Source organism: Bombus terrestris, chromosome 3 (genome assembly GCF_910591885.1).
Source record: "Bombus terrestris chromosome 3, iyBomTerr1.2, whole genome shotgun sequence".
Lineage (NCBI taxonomy): Eukaryota > Metazoa > Arthropoda > Insecta > Hymenoptera > Apidae > Bombus > Bombus terrestris.
The window spans coordinates 3757909-3778095 of record NC_063271.1 but is presented as its reverse complement, the minus strand read 5'-3'; the positions used below and the strand labels follow the sequence as shown (position 1 = coordinate 3778095).

Sequence of the window (20187 nt, the reverse complement as noted above, 5' to 3'; positions counted from 1 at the left end):
TTATAATTATTATATTCGTTATAATATTTTATAATAATATTGATATTGTAATCCCAAATTATTTTAGGTTGACTTTTTATTAAATTCTGTTTTATCAACTGCTGTATACTATTAAAATGGAAAGCAAGAAATACATAATAAAAACTGTAATTCATGCAGGAACCAAAGCTATTAATTTTGTACCTGGAACTAAAGTGCATATATTTACATTACTATTCTAATTATGATAAGCGTAAATTAATAATTGTAATTAGAATCATATATTAACTTTTAGGTACTCTTTCACTTTAAAACAACAAAATGTGATCCAGGAAAAACATTAATAGACGATAGCAAAGCAATGGGAAATCCGATGGAACTTGTCTTAGGAAAACAATTCAAACTTGAAGTATGGGAGAATATTATACAGAAAATGGCACTGAATGAAGTGGCTTGCTTTAGAATTGACAAAAGTGTATGTTTATAATAATATAAAAATATATTCTAATACTTAAAACTGATGTTTTAATACTACCTGTTATTCCAGTTAGTTGCAGCATATCCTTTTGTGTCTAAAACTTTGAGGGAAGTCGCAAAACCACAATCACAGAAGCGTAGCTATCATTGCTGCGGTATTGCTTTACAAAATGATGGAATTGGATACAATGATTTGAATGAACTCATCAAGTGTCCACAAGATTTAGAATTTACAATTGGTATCGATTAATCTCATGAAATTAATATTAATTTTTTATCTTTTACTCTTCTATAACTTATCTAAATATATGTATATTTATAGAACTTGTTAAGGTAATCTTACCTGATGAATATGAAAAAGAGACATGGCAAATGACTGAAGATGAAAAATTGAAAAGTATTCCAGACATAAAAGAGAAAGGAAATGCATTATACAAAGAAAAAAATTATGATCTTGCATGTGAGATGTATGCTAAAGGTATTGGAATATTGGAACAAGTTATGCTTGGGTCAGTATATAAATATGTTTACTATTTTCTTCTCTTATTATATCATATTTGTTATTGTTATATGTTATTTATAGTGAAAAACCAAATGAAGAAGAATGGTTAGCTTTAAATCGTTTGAAAACTCCATTGCTTCTAAATTATGCACAATGTAAATTAATTCAAAAGGAATATTATGCAGTTATTGAACATTGCACAACAGTACTTAAACATGATCCAGGTTTGCTACTTTAGATCATATAAACTACTATAGATCATATAAACAAATTGAATATGTTAATAATATATATTATTCTTAGATAATGTAAAAGCATTATATAAGAGAGGTAAAGCATATATAGGTGCATGGGATAAAGAAAACGCTATCAAAGATTTAACAAAAGCTGTTGAATTGGATCCTACATTACAAAATACAGTTGAAAAGGAGTTACAAGCATTTTCTGCAGCTATTAAAGAAAACGATCAAATAGAAAAGAAGAAATTATTAAAACTATTTCGATAAATGTATATAAAATTATTTAAATTATATAAATAGAAAGATAAAAATAAATAAATAAATGAATAAATATAAATATATAAATATATATATATATATATATATATGCATGTATGTACGTGTATATATGTATGTATTGTATAACGAGCAAAATATTTTTATTAATTAATTAATACACGCACTTAAGCAATATGTAAGATATAAATAATGAATATATAAAAAATATCATTTATGATAAATATATATGTATTTACAAAGTTGTACATTATCTAATCAATATATAATGTAATTAATGTAATCAATTGATATAATTAATTGACATTTTCCTGTTGTAAAAAGGGGAACTTTATGACACAGACGAGATACAAGTCCAATCTATGCTTTATGACTCTTAGTTAATAATATTTTTTATCTCATCTTTTGGAATTTTGCTTTACGCCATCTGTAAACCTCGTTCTAGGAATAATGACTGTCGACCGACAGAAAAGTATCATGTTTGACATATGGTTCCATTTATTTTACGTTATTCTAATTAAGCTTAGAACATGGAGTGTCGAATTTTCTTAAATACAGATTTGTATAATTATTCTTAAGGTAATTACGTAATTTAGTTAGCTATCATAAAACTATTATCCTGACATCATACGAACTTAACCTGTTATACCATTGATTTCAAGTTAATATGTATAATAATTTGTAAAAGCGTCTCGTAAATAAATTTTTTCAGTGTTTGTACTTCTTCTTGTTGTTAATTGTGTAATATGTCGAATGAACTTTGAAACCCTTGTAAGACAAGACAAGATCAGCACAAGCATTGTATCAAAATTCGTTTAAAAAATGTATTTTAATATTTATTAATTAAGTTGCCTAAGACTGATAGAAAGAGGATTTAATGTTTAATATAAAAAAATTTTTAGGTTTAGTAAATAAAAAGCTTGTATGAAAAATGAAGCTTGTGTTTAAGAATGTTGATAAAGATGGAGAGGGGTGAGTATTAATGTTCTTAATGAATCATAATATAAGTGAACAATAGAATTTAAAAGAAAAACAAAATTATTAGGAGTGTGTCCCTTGTCCCAGAAAATACAGAAGATATGTGGCATGCATATAATCTTATTGCTGAAGGAGATTTTGTCAGTTGTTCCACTATTAGGTAGGAACTTTAATGTTAATTGTATATGGAATAAATCTTAATACTTAATTTAATATTGTTATATGTGTAGAAAGGTGCAAATGGAATCTGCAACTGGTAGTTCTAACAATTATAGAGTCAGAACTACTTTGACTATATGTGTTGAAGGTATTGATTTTGATACACAGGCATGTGTTTTAAGACTGAAAGGTAGAAATGTAGAAGAAAATAAATATGTTAAGGTAAAGTAATTTAGAAGTATTCAACAAATTATCAAAAATATATTTGACTTATAATTATTTTTAGATGGGAGCATATCATACACTGGATGTAGAACAAAATAGAAAATTTACAATTACCAAAGTTAAATGGGATTCTATTTCTTTGGAAAGAGTTGATACTGCGTGTGATCCTACACAAGTAAGATTATAATAATAAGAGTAATAACAAAAATCACTGTTGGAATTTTATAAAACAGAATACTTTATTTTATTATATTTTAGAATGCAGATGTTGCTGCCGTAGTAATGCAAGAAGGTATAGCACATATTTGCTTAATAACTTCTAATATGACAATTGTTCGTGTAAAAATAGATCAAGTTATCCCTAGAAAGAGAAAAGGAAATGTTTCACAGCATGAAAAGGTTATATATATATATATATATAAAACTTGTGTTTAAATTAATGTTGAATATCACCAATAAAATTTTCATATTATATGAATTTTTTAGGGTTTAACAAGATTTTATGATAACATAATGCAAGGAATTTTGAGACACATCAATTTTGATATCGTGAAATGTATTATTCTTGCAAGTCCTGGCTTTGTCAAAGATCAATTTATGGATTACATGATACAACAGGCCATTAAATCGGATAATAAAATAGTATTAGAAAATAAAGGCAAATTCTTACTTGTGCATTCTAGTTCTGGTTTCAAACATTCATTGAAAGGTATATTAAATTCTTCAGACTAAGTGAATATAATAATGCACATCTTATTATCTTTTTTTTTACAATAGAAATATTAGCTGAGCCTACAGTAATGTCGCGAATCTCGGATACGAAAGCATCAAGTGAAGTGAAAACACTAGAGACATTTTATACAATATTACAAACTGATCCTTCAAGAGCTTTTTATGGGAAGAAGCACATTGAGAAAGCTAATGAATCTCAAGCTATTGAAACATTACTTATTTCAGATAAATTATTTAGGTAAACAATGGTACAATAATCTTTCTTTTTTATAGTATATTATATTCATATATTTACAATTATAATAATTATATCTAGATGTCAAGATGTTAATATAAGAAAAGAATATGTCGAATTGGTTGAAAGTGTGAGAGATTCTGGTGGGGATGTAAAAATATTTTCGAGTTTGCATGTATCCGGTGAACGTAAGTTAACGAGTTCTAAGTTGTTCAAGTTTTGATATTTTAAAATGTTCGTACAATATTTTTAATGTTCCATACAGAATTGGATCAACTTACTGGAATAGCAGCTATACTACGTTTTCCTATGCCAGAATTAGAGGACGAAAGCGATGGTGAAAGTGATTCAGACGAAGATGATTAAGATGTCTAAATAATACGCCAACGTATAGCTTTCTATCTGTTTGTGCTGTGCGCAATCAAAAATACAATAAAATAAGATATATTAATAACAAAAGTCGCAGATCTTATATTTTTCTCACCTGTTGTCTTTCGTTTTATTAAACGTTTAAGAATATGTTATTGGATTTGTCACATGGTGGCGCTGTTTTATATTTCTAAGTTCTTGAGTGAGTCTTCTGTTATTTTGTCTCGTGAATCACGTGGATCTATCGTAAATTATTTTTTATGTTTATATAGTTTTACATTTTTATTGCATAAGGGTCGTGATATAAAATGGTCGTAATAGGAAAGAAAAAGGTATTTGTTAAGATTATTTATGGTTTTCTTGAAAATCATTTATGTAACTGTAATTGAGGTTACTTTTTCTTATAAAGAATAGAGGAAATTTGAAAATATACATATTGATTATCTTTTAAAAGTATTTTTGTTTTATTGTTAAAACCCCTTTTATATTTGTAGTATCAGGCTGGGGAGGGAGCACAATTTATGTCACGGAAAGCTGCCTTAAAAAAGTTACAGCTTACATTAATAGATTTCCGTAGACTATGTATATTAAAGGGCATATATCCAAGAGAACCACGTAATCGTAAAAGGGCACAGAAGGGACAACCTGGTATTAAAACATTATATCACAAAAAAGACATTCAATTTTTGATGCATGAACCAATAATATGGAAATTAAGAGAATTAAAGGTATGTTTAATTTGAATATTACAATACTATAATCCAAAGGTCAAATATTTACAAAAATTATATTTCCTTAGGTATTTAATAAGAAAGTTGGAAGAGCAAGGGCTTTGAAAGAATTTTCAGATATGAAAAGATATCTAAGTAACCATCCTACTTTGAAATTAGATCACATTGTTAAAGAGCGTTATCCTACATTTATTGATGCGCTTAGAGATCTGGATGATTGTTTGACTTTATGTTTCTTGTTCAGTACATTTCCATCTCTTAAGCATATACCAAGAGATCAGTCTTTATTATGTAGAAGATTGACAATTGAATTTTTACATGCTGTAATTGCTGCTAAAGCTTTACGCAAAGTATTTGTATCCATTAAGGGATATTATTATCAAGCTGAAATTAAAGGACAAATAATAACCTGGATTGTGCCTCATCATTTCAGTTTTGAGCCCCAAGCAAAAAATGATGTTGATTTTAAAATGATGTCCATATTTGTAGAATTCTACATTACGATGTTAGGCTTTGTGAACTTTAGGCTGTATCATACCCTTAATTTATATTATCCTCCAAAACTCACTACTAGTGGTAAGACGATTTTCCTGAAATATTTTTATGTAGGTGATCGATTTTATGGTTGTGTAATAGAAATATTTGATGTGTAGATAATAGTGAAAAAATACTCGTGGACGAGGAAGCATATGTATCAGAAAGAATAGCTGCTTTGAGTGTACCGTTAGTGAACCTTGATCCTACATTGCAAAATACAGAAGATGAAGAATTGGAGATGGATAAATTTGCAAATGTATGAAGAAATTAACTGAATATTTTACTTTTCTTAACATTCATATATAATTACTCATTTTAGGAAGATGATGCTACAAAACTGGAAGAAGCAATAATAGAAGCAGAAAAAATAAAAAAGTTAAAAACAATCTTTAAAGGTTTGAAAGTCTTCTTGAATAGAGAAATACCAAGAGAACCTTTAGTTTTTATTTTACGTTGTTTCGGAGCCGAAGTATCTTGGGATAAATTACTCTTTGTTGGGGCGACATTCGATGAAAACGACGAAACTATAACGCATCATATAGTGGATAGACCTAGTATGGAAAAGCAGTATATTTCTAGGTAATGCTTAGAAATATCTTTTTTATTATCGAGTTTTTAATCAATATCTTAATTAGCTGATGTTTTTATAGATATTATGTACAACCACAATGGATTTTTGATTCAGTGAATGCTAGAGAATTGTTACCTGTAGAGAAATATTTAATGGGTTGTGTACTTCCGCCACATCTTTCGCCATTCTCGGACAGTCGCCATGATCAAACTTACATTCCACCAGAGGAACGTGCTCTTATGGACCCTGAATTTAAGCTTAACGATGGTGCGTATTCGTATTTTAATTAAATAATTATTAATAGGCAATAAGTAATAAAAAATTAATTTTTCTTATTTATTAGATGAAGACGAATCCGAAGAAGAGACAGAAAATGAAGAGGAAAGAGAAGAAGATGAAACAGAGGAAAGAGATTCTGAAGAAGATTTGAAGGAGGAAATTGAAGCGAGTAAAATTTCGGACGGAATAAGTGAAAAAGAACTACAACGAAATCGATTGAAAAAGGTTCATTATTTCCAAACATATCCTTGTGTATGCTTTTATACGAATATCTGTATATACTTATTTTGTATATACTTTTAATTACAGAAAATGAAAGTCAAAACTGGAGAAGTGACGAAGGAGGATCCATGGGAGAAGAAACGGCAAGAAAGGCAAGAGTACCGATTACGAGAACGAATGATCAAAAAGAAACATCGCAAGTTGTATAGGAGCATGATGGATGGTCGTAAAGAGAGAGCTAAGGAAATATGGCTTCTTCGCAAAAAGAGGCGGCTGCATGACACCGCTGAGAAACAAAAGCGCAAGGAAGAACGCAAACAGAAAAAAGCTAAAATTGCTGAATGAAATTGAATAAAAAGAAAACAAAAAGTAATATAAGTTTAAAGTTTAATTTACTTTCGTTGTACACATATCGCATTTCTAAATGTACCGTATTAAGTATTACACCTTATCACGTTTTTTATATCACTTACCACGTTCCTTTTTTATGTTGTCATATTAATGATTTCGATCATAAATTTACGAAGATTCCACCGTGGAACGTGATGACTTTTTCGATAATCGTAGGTACAGTTACGCGTAATGGAGAGATGCCTTCAATCCAGTCCTCCCACTTACCGGAAGCCCACGTAGCCGACGATCCTGGTCCCTACTTTTCCACCGAAGGACTTTGAAGGCCAGACTACCCACACACGCTAGCCTACGCAATCGCGAGCGCCATATGTGTGTGTATGTACGTCTTCATGAAAGTTATTTATCGCGATGGTCCTCTTGATTTAATGACCATGCATAACAAATTTTGCACCTTCGACACTGCTCCGTTAATGATACTGTTCGAAAGGTCGTGCATTGATCTCGAGCAGTTCAATCGTCGAACGCTCTTCATTTTGGGTTCGTTTCGGTCATTCGATCTCTAATGCGTCTTTGATTACTTCCGTGACTTTCGCTAGACGAATTAGCATTGAAGGTCGAATCCATTTAATGGCGGATAAATTACCGTCAATGCATCCGGTCACTTTGCGTACTATGTTCGTGAGTCACCTTGAATCGAACATTGGAATCGGATGCGAGAACGAGATACTCATGGGCGGGTATCTCGCCGTTTCTGTTATTTTGCAATTTTATAATTTTTGCGCTTTTCTTTTTTGGTATGGACACATCTTTGGTATGGAAGAATTCCGAAGAGCCGTGAGCGATGTCTGAATTCAACTTCAGAAATTTTATTTAGCGATTGTATCATCACGATCGTAAAAGCAAAAGTATATAGCAAGCTTTTCACACAGTGAAAGTAAACACCCGCTTTGTTACTCGTTGGATTTCTATGCGGTCATCATCGTGATTTTCACTGATCGATTATCGGGACGATTTTCATTTCTATTCAAGACACGAACCTCCCCGTTTGCAATGCTGTACGACCGATACCGAGGCTCTAACAATACTAATCGTGCTTCTAAATCGCCTATAAAGGACAAAGAAATGACTGGTTTCGGAGAGCGTAAAAAAGTTATAGAAAATTAAAGAAGAGGAAACGAAACAACATAAATCGTTTCTACGTAAATCAGTTCGAACTTGAGCAATACGTTTCCTTTCGATAAATCATTTCTCGTTCAAACAATCGGTAAATCGCCACGTCTTGCGTAAAAAAAAGCACTACTTCTGTTTCTCGTCAAGGTCGACAATTGATTAATGTCTATTTATGAAAATCGACTTGCAGCGTTTCTCTTTCGTCTGACATAGGTTTTTCACGAGAACGCTCTCGACTCTGGAACCCACTTCTCATCGATTTCTTCGGTTATTTGCAGTGGTGACTGAACCGATGTGTCGCGACACTGTCGTCGGTGAAGTCACCAATACTTAGTCCGATCTAGGTGTGCGAGTCGTGTTCAGATCGGATGCTTACGTCACCCTTGCTATTCCTGTTCCAGCCCATCTCCATTCCGATTCCGAGTATCCTTAAAAACGAGCATCCCTAGAAACTGCAACACGATCCAATAACGCTCTAATCTGCTGCTCTAACTTGCGGTCTTCAACAAATTACTCTGCTTCGTTAGATCTTTGGATTTCGCGCAATTCCACCATGAAAATCAAAACAATTCTCAATCGACCATCTTCCTTGATTGCATAGCGATTAGGCTTGGACATTCATTTTATGTTCTGTGAACTCGGATATATGTTCTTTTAAACGTAGAAGAATTTGTAAAGGAAGATTACGAAGCAAGGATTATCCAGTGGAGTTTTATCCTTTGGTCCCTGAATTTTTTCTTTCAGGATATCGATGCTGAATTTGGTGTGAAACCTGGAGGTGAGTGCGTGGGACGTGGCTGCGAGAACATTGGGACTACCTATATGGCTAGTGGTAACGCATCCGACTGTGAAATATCAAGGCTTTCGAAAACTCTTTCCTTCGAGTTCGAAGGTAACAGCACTTACACGAGATTAAAAGATTACATCGACGATGATGAATATAACGTGGAAAATAAAAGAGAATAGTTTAATGAATATTTTCCGTTATAAAATACAGGTATTCGAGATAATGAAAACGATAAAGAGATGTTCCAATGATTACCGTTTAGAGTGTCCCCGTCACAATGTTTCACACGGTAATCTACATGGTCGTGTAATTAACCGCGGATGCAAAGTAAACAGCAAAGTTACCATATCTATTTGTATTGACATGTAGGTACGAATCAGGAAGAATGGCCTTGAATTTCATCAGTATCCCGCGTAATTGCAGTGTAGCGTCTCGCGAGGGATCATCAACGAAGTAGAAGAGGCGGGTTCCGTTTTCGCGAGGCGAACACAGCGGATCGTTACCGGTTGGAAAAAAAGTGTAATAAATGGCAGAGGATGCCTCTCAGATGAGCAAGCGAATAATTATATAATCAAGGTTATTACTGCGTTAGATAATCGATGCACCAACGCGATAAAGACGGCGCTGCGTTTGGTTGATAATATTAAAGAATGGCCTTGGAACACTTCCCCCCCAAGATCTTGCTTAAAAGATCGTCATCAAAGCTGATGCTATGCGAAAGACGTTCGAGTTGAATGCACTTTCATGCGTTTAATTGTTCCCTGTCGGCCGTTCGCCTCCGACGATGATTAACTTCGATGATTTCAATGCCGACAGAAGCGATGCGTTTGCGCGAGGGATCTTAAACGGGCTTCGTGTTTCATCCGTACGACGACGTTGGCGTGAAGGAAACGTTTCGATCACGTTTATTAAAACTTGCAACGGATGAAAAGTCTCTTTAATTATGTTTAAAATCGCGTGACGCGATGCTCTAGTTTTAGTATTCGTTTAATGCTTAAAGTTATGGCTACGGTGGACGCGTTTTAACGAATGAAACGTCTGGATGATCTTGCATTATTGAATCAATACTATTGGAGAAATTTTGCAAGTCACCAGTTACGAATTATCGATATTACTAAACATCTTTGCAATAATATTGGCAATATTAACAAGAGATTAGTGAGAGAATCGTTGTCCTCCAAAAAACCACTGTCGTAGAAATATCCTCGATCAGAAGTCAACATTACATCACATTATTAATATATTCTTGATATTTAATAAAGCCAAGTAAATGAGTTGCAGAGATATAACGAATCACGAGAACAAAGGAACGAAAATTATGAGCGGTGCTGTTAATCGTGCCTTTCATTAAGAAAATCAGCAGCAGGATTGGCTATTTCAATTCGTCGCGGCGCGAATTACGCGCTATAAATCAGCCTGGATACTTTTACGCGGCGTTCGATCGCGAAAGAGGTAAACGCGTCGATTATCGTGACCTCCGGCCGATCTAGGAATTCCTGTTGCTCGACGGAAAAGCGCGGTGCGTTATGGAGTGTCGTCGGCGAAGCGTGTGGCGATTGCATTGTGATGTAACGCATGATTCAATGGAACAGGGGATCATTCACGTCGGTTGGCGACACGTGCCTGGCTCGTTTGCAAATTGGTCAATTATCATCGATCACCGATGATATTGGTCGGTATTTTAATCGAACGTTATCCTTCCTTTTTTCGTTCAACCTTTACGGGGGGATGAACATGTTGCTGCAACCTGTAGGACAGGTATTTCCATGAAATCGGAATACCACAGAGTAAGGTAGATTTTTTTGTAACCAAGATTATCCATTATCGTGCATTAACGTTCGTTTCGCTAAAAGAACCGATAATCAAGCGTTAAATCGAGGAAATCCATAGGAAAGAAAACATTGAATAGTTAGTCCATACTAGGATTAGAGGATAATTTATTTTAAACGGAGGATGTTATTTATAGGAAGTAAAGAAGAAGGGGGAAAAAGAGCGTTTAGTTGCTACCAAGAGAGGAGTAGCCGAGCTGTTTAACCGGAGCGAAGAGAGATCTCAAAGGGGCAGGTATTTATTACGGAAGAAGTTGACTCCGGGAACAGTGTCAGCATTCATTCTCGTCATCACGGGGCGCCGTGAGCGTGTCCGTAAAAATGTACAAGATGTTCAAAGGGAGACTAATTACAAAGTGGTTTGCGTGGCGGACGGCCGAGCTTTTGAAATTTGATCGAGCAACCGATCGCCTCTCCCTGGTCTGGCGTCGAAGTTTATCCTCAGTTGGCCAGGCGGATGACGCATCGTCGAAAAGAATACGAAATGAACGTGTGCCCCCACGAACCCGTTACCCATACTACTCCCCGGCGAACTCGAGCTCCCTATCGTATAAAGTACAAGGTGTGCTTCTAAGGTGTATCTGAGATCGAGAGATTTTACTTGAAAGATAAAGTGATACGTTGTACTCTTGGTTCTTTCTTTCTTTTTTTTTTTTAATTTGCAGTTCGATTAAGCCTTAGAGGTTGAGATTTTATCTGATGAGAATTCTGTTCTGAAGCTGTCATTCGTAAAGATCGCAAGCAATAATTCTTTTACTATTTATCTTTGATCATAATTGTTTAATTATATTTAATTTGGTATTATTGGCTTTTAAAATACAAATAAAAATGTATTTTGATGTGAAATTTCACGCGCGGTAACATTATCATGATTTTCTTTAATAGATTTGCTATTGTATTGGCGCATATATCGCGTCCATTCGATTACTTTAGATTCGATTCCGACAGAAACGAAATAGTATGCGCTGTGTTAGAAGAAACATTATTATGTAGAATAAAGGTCTTTCTGGTGAAAAAATTACGAGTGAGAGGTAGCTGTATAACGTATAGCACTTAAGGGTTAAAAACAAGACCAGATGGTTTACTTTCCTGCAAATTTCAATTGCTCTGCGTGAAACCATGAATCACCGTTAACGTAATCGCTGGCAGGTTGCGCAACATTGTTTCGACCGAGGCAACCACAAATAACGAGAAAACAAAGCTTTACCCTTTTTAATCAGGCAAAAGATCGCTCGATATCACAGGGAGGATTGTTGGTTGGATTCACGGAAGCCGAGATCTCCCTCGACCGGGATCTCATGGATCGTTGCTCGATGCTTTAAAAGATTGCATCGTGCCTCACGGATCGTTGCTTCGATCCGCGGAAGGAAAAATCCATGGGATCCGGGGATCTTGTCGGGAATCGTCTACCAGCCCATGGAACAACAGTTAATACACAACTTGTATTATACAGGTGTACACACACACACACACACACATACACATACGTATAATCGGTGGAGGCAGGAAGGACTAAAAAACCGGAGACTGAATCGCTTCGAGGATATCGGCAAAAAAAGCTCATTTGGTATTTCGTTGGCTAAAACGTTCGCAAATATTTGCAGTGTAATTATTGAAGGAGCACATCGATCCGTGCGAAGATGTGGTTTCGCACTCTCCTGCCTTGTTCGTGGACCTCTCCTTCTGTGATTGCTAAACGCTTCGCGTGACAAATTTCTTGTTACGTCAGAAAACAGAAATGTAAGTACCTATACATATATGGTGTTTCATAATAATCAGATTTTACTATGAAATGACTGTTTATCTGTAGGTTCCAACTGGCGATTTGATTGATTTATCGACTATACGCGAGAGAGAGAGAGTTCAGCGCCTAGAGAATATAGTGCGTATATAATCATTCGCTAGTAAAAAAAATATATATATACTTGTACTACTTTTCTATATATCTCTCGATATATCGCAGTAATTTATTTCAGTTGAATTCAAACGCGATAAATCCTGAAGACGTTACATCTCTCGAGCGTTCTATCTACGCTTCCTATCGCAACTTTGACAATTATCATGAATCAAGTCTCGTATCCTGTGTACGCCTTCACGGTTAACGAAGGCGGGAAAATGTCTTTTTTCGCATTTCCGCAGAGCCCCATTCCGTGAAATCACTTGCAGTGTCGTCAAACGAGATCACGAAGTCTGGTTACACGCGACTCTAATGACACCGTGTAGCCGGGCTAGAGTACATCGGTGTCGCTGAACCCCGGCGCCTCGAGGCACTTCACAGGCGGAGGCCACGGAGAAGAATCCACGGACGTGCACCTCTATACTTTGCACCATTACGCTTAATCTACGACCTGCCTTTGCATCGTGTCGATTCATAGAGGTACGCCGACGTAGAAACAAACGTCACCGACCAACACGACTCGTCCGATGTCCCTCCGTTGATTTGTGATCTCGTGACCGGAAGAAAAACCCCACGAACACGTGGTACATCGCGCGCATTGCGCCACAGGAACCAGTAGGTACTCGAGGAATTTCAAAGCTATGTTAGCTCTGGCGAATCTTATGTAAATCGAAGAAGCGTGTGCTCGCCCGTCGCTTTCTCACCTTTCCTTCTGAATTATGCATCAGCAAACGGTTCAACTAGCACGACTATGTGAGTCGGCAGCCATCACAAATCGATGAGTACCGTCAAGGTTATTTAACCATTCTAAGCCGATGTCTAAGTAAAATTATATGTACGATCGAAGGAGATGACCATTTTCGGCGGGATGAGGTATGCGAAGTGCATATCGATCCTCGCGTCTGTAGATGTAAGTAAAACGTGGTCAAACGTGAGTTATGTAAATAGCTCCACCCACTGTGTAGGTGTATATATATATAAATATATATATAGAAAATTGTTCTTCATTAAATGGCAAGGTTCCATAATTTTGTTCAATTAATTTTTTCTTGTTACTCACGACACGGGTGGAACGCGATCAACCTTGAGGAACGTAACGGAGCAAAGCCTCCGTGAAATTCCAAGGTACTGGAGTGGCGTGTCTGGTCCCGATTGACCTCTAGGAAAAGGATCATCTGTCCTCTAAGACGCTTAACCCAGAGTCTAGCTCTCGAGGAGTTTCGCGGAGGCATTCTCACACGAGCGCGAGGTAGATTGGTTGCAAACGTTGAGCACTTGGAGTTGGCGCGTCGACCGACTCAACGTGGAGTTCTATATAGCTGTTGAGCCCCGTGGAGGCGCGTCGGAACGGGTAGGAGCGATCGGATTGTTCCAGGTGAGAGACAGAGAGGAATCAAAGAGCGTGCAGGTGAGGGTAAAGGGAAGGGAGGCAAAAGAAGAAGGAGGAGAAGGAACGAGAGAGGCGAGAGAGGAGTTTGTAGAAGGAAAAGGAGAGGAGGGAGAGCCTGTGAAAAGAGAGAGGCCGATCGAGCAAAGAGAAGGACCGTCGGCCAATGAGACACCAGGCCGGTGATGACGTCGTCGTTGTCTCACGTCGAAGTCTCACCAAAAGTCTTCGCAAGCCGCTAGTTCGTCCGCGGTCTCCCGACTGGACGAAGAGTTCGTCCTTTTCACGAACTTAATCACCGACAAGGTGGTTTCTATTTATTTATTTATTTTATTTTATTTTTATTTCGTATCGTGGACCGACCAGTGAAACAAGCCAACATTGGACTACGGATACACGGAAGGATCGTGGCTGAAGGAGGCTGCTGTCAGCCATGGGGACGGGTAAGTTGCTGCACGGTGGTCCACCCTGGGTACCGTCTGCTTCAAGGATTCAACTGCTGCCCCGATATGCCCGTTGCTTCGCTCAATTTTAACGATTCCATCTGGATTACCTGGTCGTTCTTGTTTCTCCCCTATTAACCCGCTACTCTCTCGAGCGATCGTATCTGATCCTTTTTCCTTCTCTCTTTTCGATCCGGTGAACACGGCGCTGGTCCGCCACTCGCCGGACATTATCGATATTCAGCGATGATTTCTCCTTTCATTTCGATATTTCTGGTCCTTTCCGCGATCGCGAGATTGACAGAAAGTATTAATTTTAGTTGATAAAATAGAGACGACCGGTAGAATAGATAGTTCTCGATCGTTGGACCCGACGCTGAACGGCTTTGGCCTCTTCTAAAGTCAAGGTCACTCCATAGGAATATTCGCGAGTGATTATATCGGATCATCGTCTATCGTAAATCGTTTGAAAGAACGTGTACCTTTCAAGGATACTTCGAAAAGCAAGATAATTAACGTTGCTGCGATCAAAGGTTCTTGCGGTTTGTTCTCCAAAATGGACGTCCTTTATTCTTGCTCATCGATAAAAATATCACTTCACGAAGAATATTCCTTTTTATCTTGATCCTGGAAATTACAAATCTCTTGGTCTTGAAACAATTACGAATCCTCGAAGAAGGACGTGGAAAGTCTGTGCTGTTTCTCGATCTTCCGCGTAAAAGTATAACACTTTTGCCGATACGGCATCACTTTCATCTCGCGTCCTTTCGACCGAGAATGCGATACGTCGTATCGGTGGAATCATCCCGGTAAGATCGTCGATCGATCCGTTACAGTTTTCTCCAACCTGATCCTTCGCACGTAACTCATTAAAATGTAAAAAATACACGAAACGAAGACAGAGGTATTTGGTGAAAACGGTTGTGCAGGTGCTGTTGAATGCAGTTATGTCAGAGCGCACGATAGTTTCGACCTTTAGTACATCCTTTAGGGAGATGGTGTCAAGGATGTGCGCGAGGTGTGTGCACCATCGGATCAGAAATTATGCGACTACCTGGGCGTAACGTGAACCGGTTGCTTTTCTTTTTTTCTACGCGTTAAAATAAATCCTCCATTTTCGTTTTCCCGTCACGTATTCATGCCCCGTCCATTGCACTTTCTTCGTTCCTCCACGCGTACGGTTTCGTGCGTATTTGGCGATCGTTTCGTACGATCGCATCTTCGTGATTTATTTTTTTCATACGTTCGACCGATTACTTCCGGTTTCGTCACCGTGCCCATGTTAACGGCTTTCGAAAGTACACGTAGTAACAACCGCGGTAACGTTCAAAATCTGGACCAACCACGTTGCAAATTTTCTTTCTAAACTAGTTCTACGTTTACTCGTTTCGCGATTACTTGCGACACGATTCGCTGGAATCCTCTTCCCCGAAAGGATCGACCAGTGGAAGACTGGTTCGTCTTGGAAATTGAATTCGACCGAATCGAATCATCCACCGCTATTATCTAACCCGCTGAAGCCTCCGCTGTTAACCTTGAATCTCTCCCATGATCTCGAGTAGCCAAGCGGACGGCTGAACAAAGTGATCCAGAGATCTAAGTCGCTCTAATAAAATCGATCGACAAAAATTCGACAGTTCGTCTCTTAAGAAAGAGATACAGAGGAAATGAAATGGAAACATCCACAGTTGTTTAATAATAAAGATTTCGTTCCTACGAAGGTAACGTAGCCCCGATGAGATCTAGTCAAAAAGTGTCGAATCTTAACTGAAACGTTCAATTCCATTAGATGGATGTAACGTGGTCGTACTAGGTTTCATAAAATTTGAAGAAATTTAAATAAAATCTACCTGGAGCGAATCATTGTCGAAAAGAATGGAACGAAAGAAAGCAGTGTATATATATCATTTTATCGAATGTTTCTCTCCCGAATTTCATTCTCATTTCAAAAGAATGACGTTCAAAGTTTCACGAACGCCGAAACGAAGCTATTTCTATTCGACTCGTGCAAGAAAGGACGACATTATCGAGGGGCGTTTCGCGCTCGCGTTCCAAGGTATCTGTATCGACGATCGATCCACTCGAGGCAACTTGGAGTACGCTCGAGTGTACGTGATACCTGAGGTGCAGTGAATTCGAGCAGACACTTTCTGTGACAAGTATATACATGGTAGAAGTTTGCTGGCTCGGATCCGGTTTTGCGGCGGGAGTGCGTGCTTTCACCGGTTCGCTTCGAAATCGACGAGATGTGCAAAAAGGATCCTAGGATGATGATGATTAAGCGGCGAAAACGGGTCGCGAGTGCCGCCAAGATGATGCTGTGAGTGAGTGAGCAGTTTCGGAAAACGCGAAGAGAAAGAAAAAGGAAGAATACCGCGAGACAGTGAAGGACATAGTGTGGATCCTTTGGTGGCGTCCTTTGCGGACCTCGGACGGTCGTCATCGTCTCCGGATGTAACGCAAGTACCTATTTTTAACAGCGACCACCTGCTGACGCCATTACGTAAATTCTGTTGGCAATGTAAAAATAACCATGAATGAGGGAATTAAGACATTAAATTGTAGTAATACTCGCGATTAAGGGAATTACAATGATAAATGGTAAAAATAGCGTCAACATTTACATACGTGACTCGGTATAAAATTTTCTAATGGACAGTTTTATATCCTTGCATCGTTCTTTTTTAAGGATTGCGTAGGGTGTCTAAAGATGGTAAATTTGTAAAAATAGTATCAAGATCCCGAAGTCGTTCTTGAAGTCTTTTCATAGATTTTTTTATATTCTTGAATCACATTCTTTTTTAAGGGTTCTATAGGGGTTTAAAAACAGGACGATGATTTTTTAAAACTAGATAGAATTTCCTGTACTTTTCATGGAGGATCGAAAAAATGGAACGAGAAAGGATATATCTGTTCTCTTCGGTGAATTGGTTTTTTGGGCAATCTTTTTTGCCCATGTCTTATCGAATAAGTAAGAAACATTGGATAATCGTATGGAGTCATTTGGAGGCAGTTCAAGGCCGCGAAGAAGCGTGACACCGATTCCTAACCGTAGAAGAAGGTCACCGTCTCCGACCTCATTTTTTCTCAAAATCACATCCGAAAATCTTGCATACATAAAAAAATCGATAATCGAAAAGAAATTTTATCCTCGCTCGATCTGAAACAGGTCGGCATACTTTCGTCGTATCGAAAATAGAATTTAAAAAAAAAAGATCGGTGACCTTAAAGCGTACGTAGAAAAAAAAAAAGAATAAACATATCGTTTTTTCTTTCGTCAGACTCGGTACAAAAAATCGGAACAACTTTCGCTCCATTGCCTCACAAAATCGTTAATTTAAGCGTTACTCGAAAAATCACTCGGTACAAATAGGAGAACGATGACGAGTAAAGCGTGAATTCATGTGTCGTAGAAGAGCACCGTGCCGATGATTGGTCAGGCTATTTGTTCGCTTAAGTTCCAGTAGGATTCATCGTTCTAGGCAGAACTCGAGAACCTATTTTCATAGAACGACGCCTAACCGATCTCTGACATGGCACGAACCGGGAGGAGGCTCCATTATCTTGCAAATGCATTCCGAATACATTACGCGATCATTCGTTTCTGGCCCGCGCTCGCTAGCACGCTCTTGCGACTAAAATCGATTATACCGGTGTTCGTTTCCTGGAATTCCTCGGGTTGCGCGCCCGTAGCGAAACAGCATTCAGAAGGAAAGATGTACAATGAAGCCGTGCAGACCGGTACTTTAGCGTTCTACGCGTCGATTCGCGGCCATTAAAACGTGACCGTGCAAACGCGAGCAACATTTTGCGCGTTCATCGGTATTATCTTGGTCAAAGAAAAAAAGACAAGGAGCGAGAAGAATCGACGAGTCAGATGGAGTTTTCGAAAGCGAGAGTTTGATTTATAGCATGATTTACGCGATGCTTTGCTTTATGCTTATTCGTCTTGTTCGAACGAGTTGTCGGTATTACGTGATTAGTGATTGAAGTTACTGCGAAAACGTGCATGCTACTACGAATTATGTATTTACCCTTTTCTGTGTCTATTATCGTCCGGTTAATTCGTAATGGTTTGAAAATCTTGAGAACGCTGTGTCAAGTAGTATTATTTTTTAATTTCGAAGAGAGTCTCTTAGTTGGATTAAGGTTGATCATAGAGAAAGTCGGACAAATATTCTTCGTACGATGCAGCTTTTTACTTACTACGCTAATAGCTACGAGTTGTTAGCTCTTCTGAGAATCGATATATAAGCTTCTACCGCGTATTTAACGAAATATGGTAAAAAAAGAAATTTCAAATAATTCGATACTCGAGGTGGTATATTCGTTAAAAAAGTCATTTGCACGCTTTGATCAATAAAATTTCAATTGTATGGAAAATCAACAAAAACGTAATTGCATATTCTTGCACACTTAATTTTTCCATCAGCGTACAAACATCCGTAATCTACCAATAACAATGCTCAGCAACACTGACCATTCTCTTATGTCATCGATCGAACCACTCGCCGCGATCGACAGCGAAAGGCATTGTCGAGGTCACGGTGCACGGGTTTGTCATTTTCCCGGTCACGACTCGAAACCCATGGAAATTGGAGCAAATGCGTGGGTATTACCGTGGGTCGACCGTGCATTACTCAATCGTTACGATCTTGACGACGTACGCTCTAAATAAGATCGGATAAATGAACGAGAGATGTACCGTTTACATTGTTACATGCGACTATTATTTCCACCCAGACGTTACCATAAAGGTGCGCGATGTTGATGTCGATTAATTTTGATTGTATCGTTCGAACATCGACAGACACGTTGTACGAACATCGTATAGATCTTTTAAAGATCACAGATTAATCGCAGGAATAATCATTGTGACTATCTCTGTGTGATGTTTTCATTCTGAAGATTCTTACGTCTGATAGAATTAGAAAAAAGAATCGTAAGAACCTGAGGATTCTTGCATTCGAAATTAGTATTTCACAAGGTTGGCACATTGCTCGAAACGATGGGAATGGCTGAATGAATGCTTGGAATCGCTACGTTTCATCTTGTTCGAGCTTCGTTGGACCGAGGAATGATCAGCTCGAATATTCTTGTGCGAATTACGCGAATGAAATGCTGTAAACAGAAGAGTATGTAACGGTATACGTGTCTATTCAGAGAAACTCTTACATTCGAGTGGAAGTAGCGAAACCAGAAGACAGCGAAAATTTTCCATCGAAATCGTTTCGTTCGTGCAAGGCTTAAATATCGTGAAAATCATCCGGAACGACTCGGTTTTATGAGTCGCGCACGCACAGCGAAGGGTAAAAGTAGCGTGGAATTTTTCGTACGTCACCTGTGACCCCGTTTGAACTTAGCGTTGACAGACAGCACACGGTTGCATAATCGAGAATGTGTATCGCACGCAAAGCGCCCGTTTCAGACGCGCTTTTGCTTAGCGCATCCGCCGTCTCTGCTGGAAATAATTAATAAGCACAACATGGAGCCATCCTTGGCAGCGTTTAATTATTCGACTACACCCGCTTGGGAACGTTCACGACCGCGTACTTAACTCGATAGCCATTGTTAATTTTCTACATTGTTCGGGAAACGCTGGATTTTAGAGAATCGGATGAACAAAATTGGACATCGAACGATGTCGATAAATTTCCCAATTTAAATACGTTAAATTGTTAACATTAAACGTTAAATATTAAATTCATCTACATCGTTGATATTTAATATCACGCATTAACACATTTATAATTTACATTTGACAAATTTACGGATAGCACATTTTTGATATTACATTTAGGTATTAGCA

The 20187-nt window shown here is 37.6% G+C and overlaps 4 protein-coding genes across 4 annotated transcripts in view; all 4 read left to right on the top strand.

The window, feature by feature from the left end:
- Positions 1-67: 67 nt before the first annotated feature.
- Positions 68-2445, top strand: LOC105667139 (AH receptor-interacting protein). The gene is made up of 8 exons (XM_012320673.2): positions 68-194; positions 275-454; positions 527-695; positions 779-965; positions 1040-1182; positions 1262-2052; positions 2186-2297; positions 2376-2445. Exons 1-6 carry the CDS (start codon positions 117-119, stop codon positions 1462-1464), a joined length of 960 nt encoding a protein of 319 aa, XP_012176063.1. The 5' UTR covers positions 68-116; the 3' UTR covers positions 1465-2052; positions 2186-2297; positions 2376-2445.
- Positions 1911-4261, top strand: LOC100646771 (protein pelota). Its single transcript, XM_012320677.3, has 10 exons — positions 1911-2052; positions 2376-2445; positions 2519-2611; positions 2682-2832; positions 2897-3010; positions 3094-3234; positions 3322-3544; positions 3613-3805; positions 3884-3990; positions 4068-4261. Exons 2-10 carry the CDS (start codon positions 2405-2407, stop codon positions 4166-4168), a joined length of 1164 nt encoding a protein of 387 aa, XP_012176067.1. The 5' UTR covers positions 1911-2052; positions 2376-2404; the 3' UTR covers positions 4169-4261.
- Positions 4262-4342: 81 nt separating this feature from the next.
- On the top strand, positions 4343-6962 carry LOC100646894 (pescadillo homolog). Its single transcript, XM_003394195.4, has 8 exons — positions 4343-4503; positions 4666-4899; positions 4971-5478; positions 5556-5695; positions 5759-6018; positions 6090-6277; positions 6354-6514; positions 6599-6962. The coding sequence occupies exons 1-8, from the start codon at positions 4480-4482 to the stop codon at positions 6854-6856; spliced, it is 1773 nt and encodes a 590-aa protein (XP_003394243.1). The 5' UTR covers positions 4343-4479; the 3' UTR covers positions 6857-6962.
- Positions 6963-14172: 7210 nt separating this feature from the next.
- The window catches only part of LOC100645366, a 115076-nt gene continuing 109061 nt past the window's right edge, over positions 14173-20187 (top strand). The window contains 1 exon segment of the mRNA XM_048404297.1: positions 14173-14378. Within this exon segment, the coding sequence (XP_048260254.1) occupies positions 14369-14378 (10 nt within the window). The 5' untranslated portion in view covers positions 14173-14368.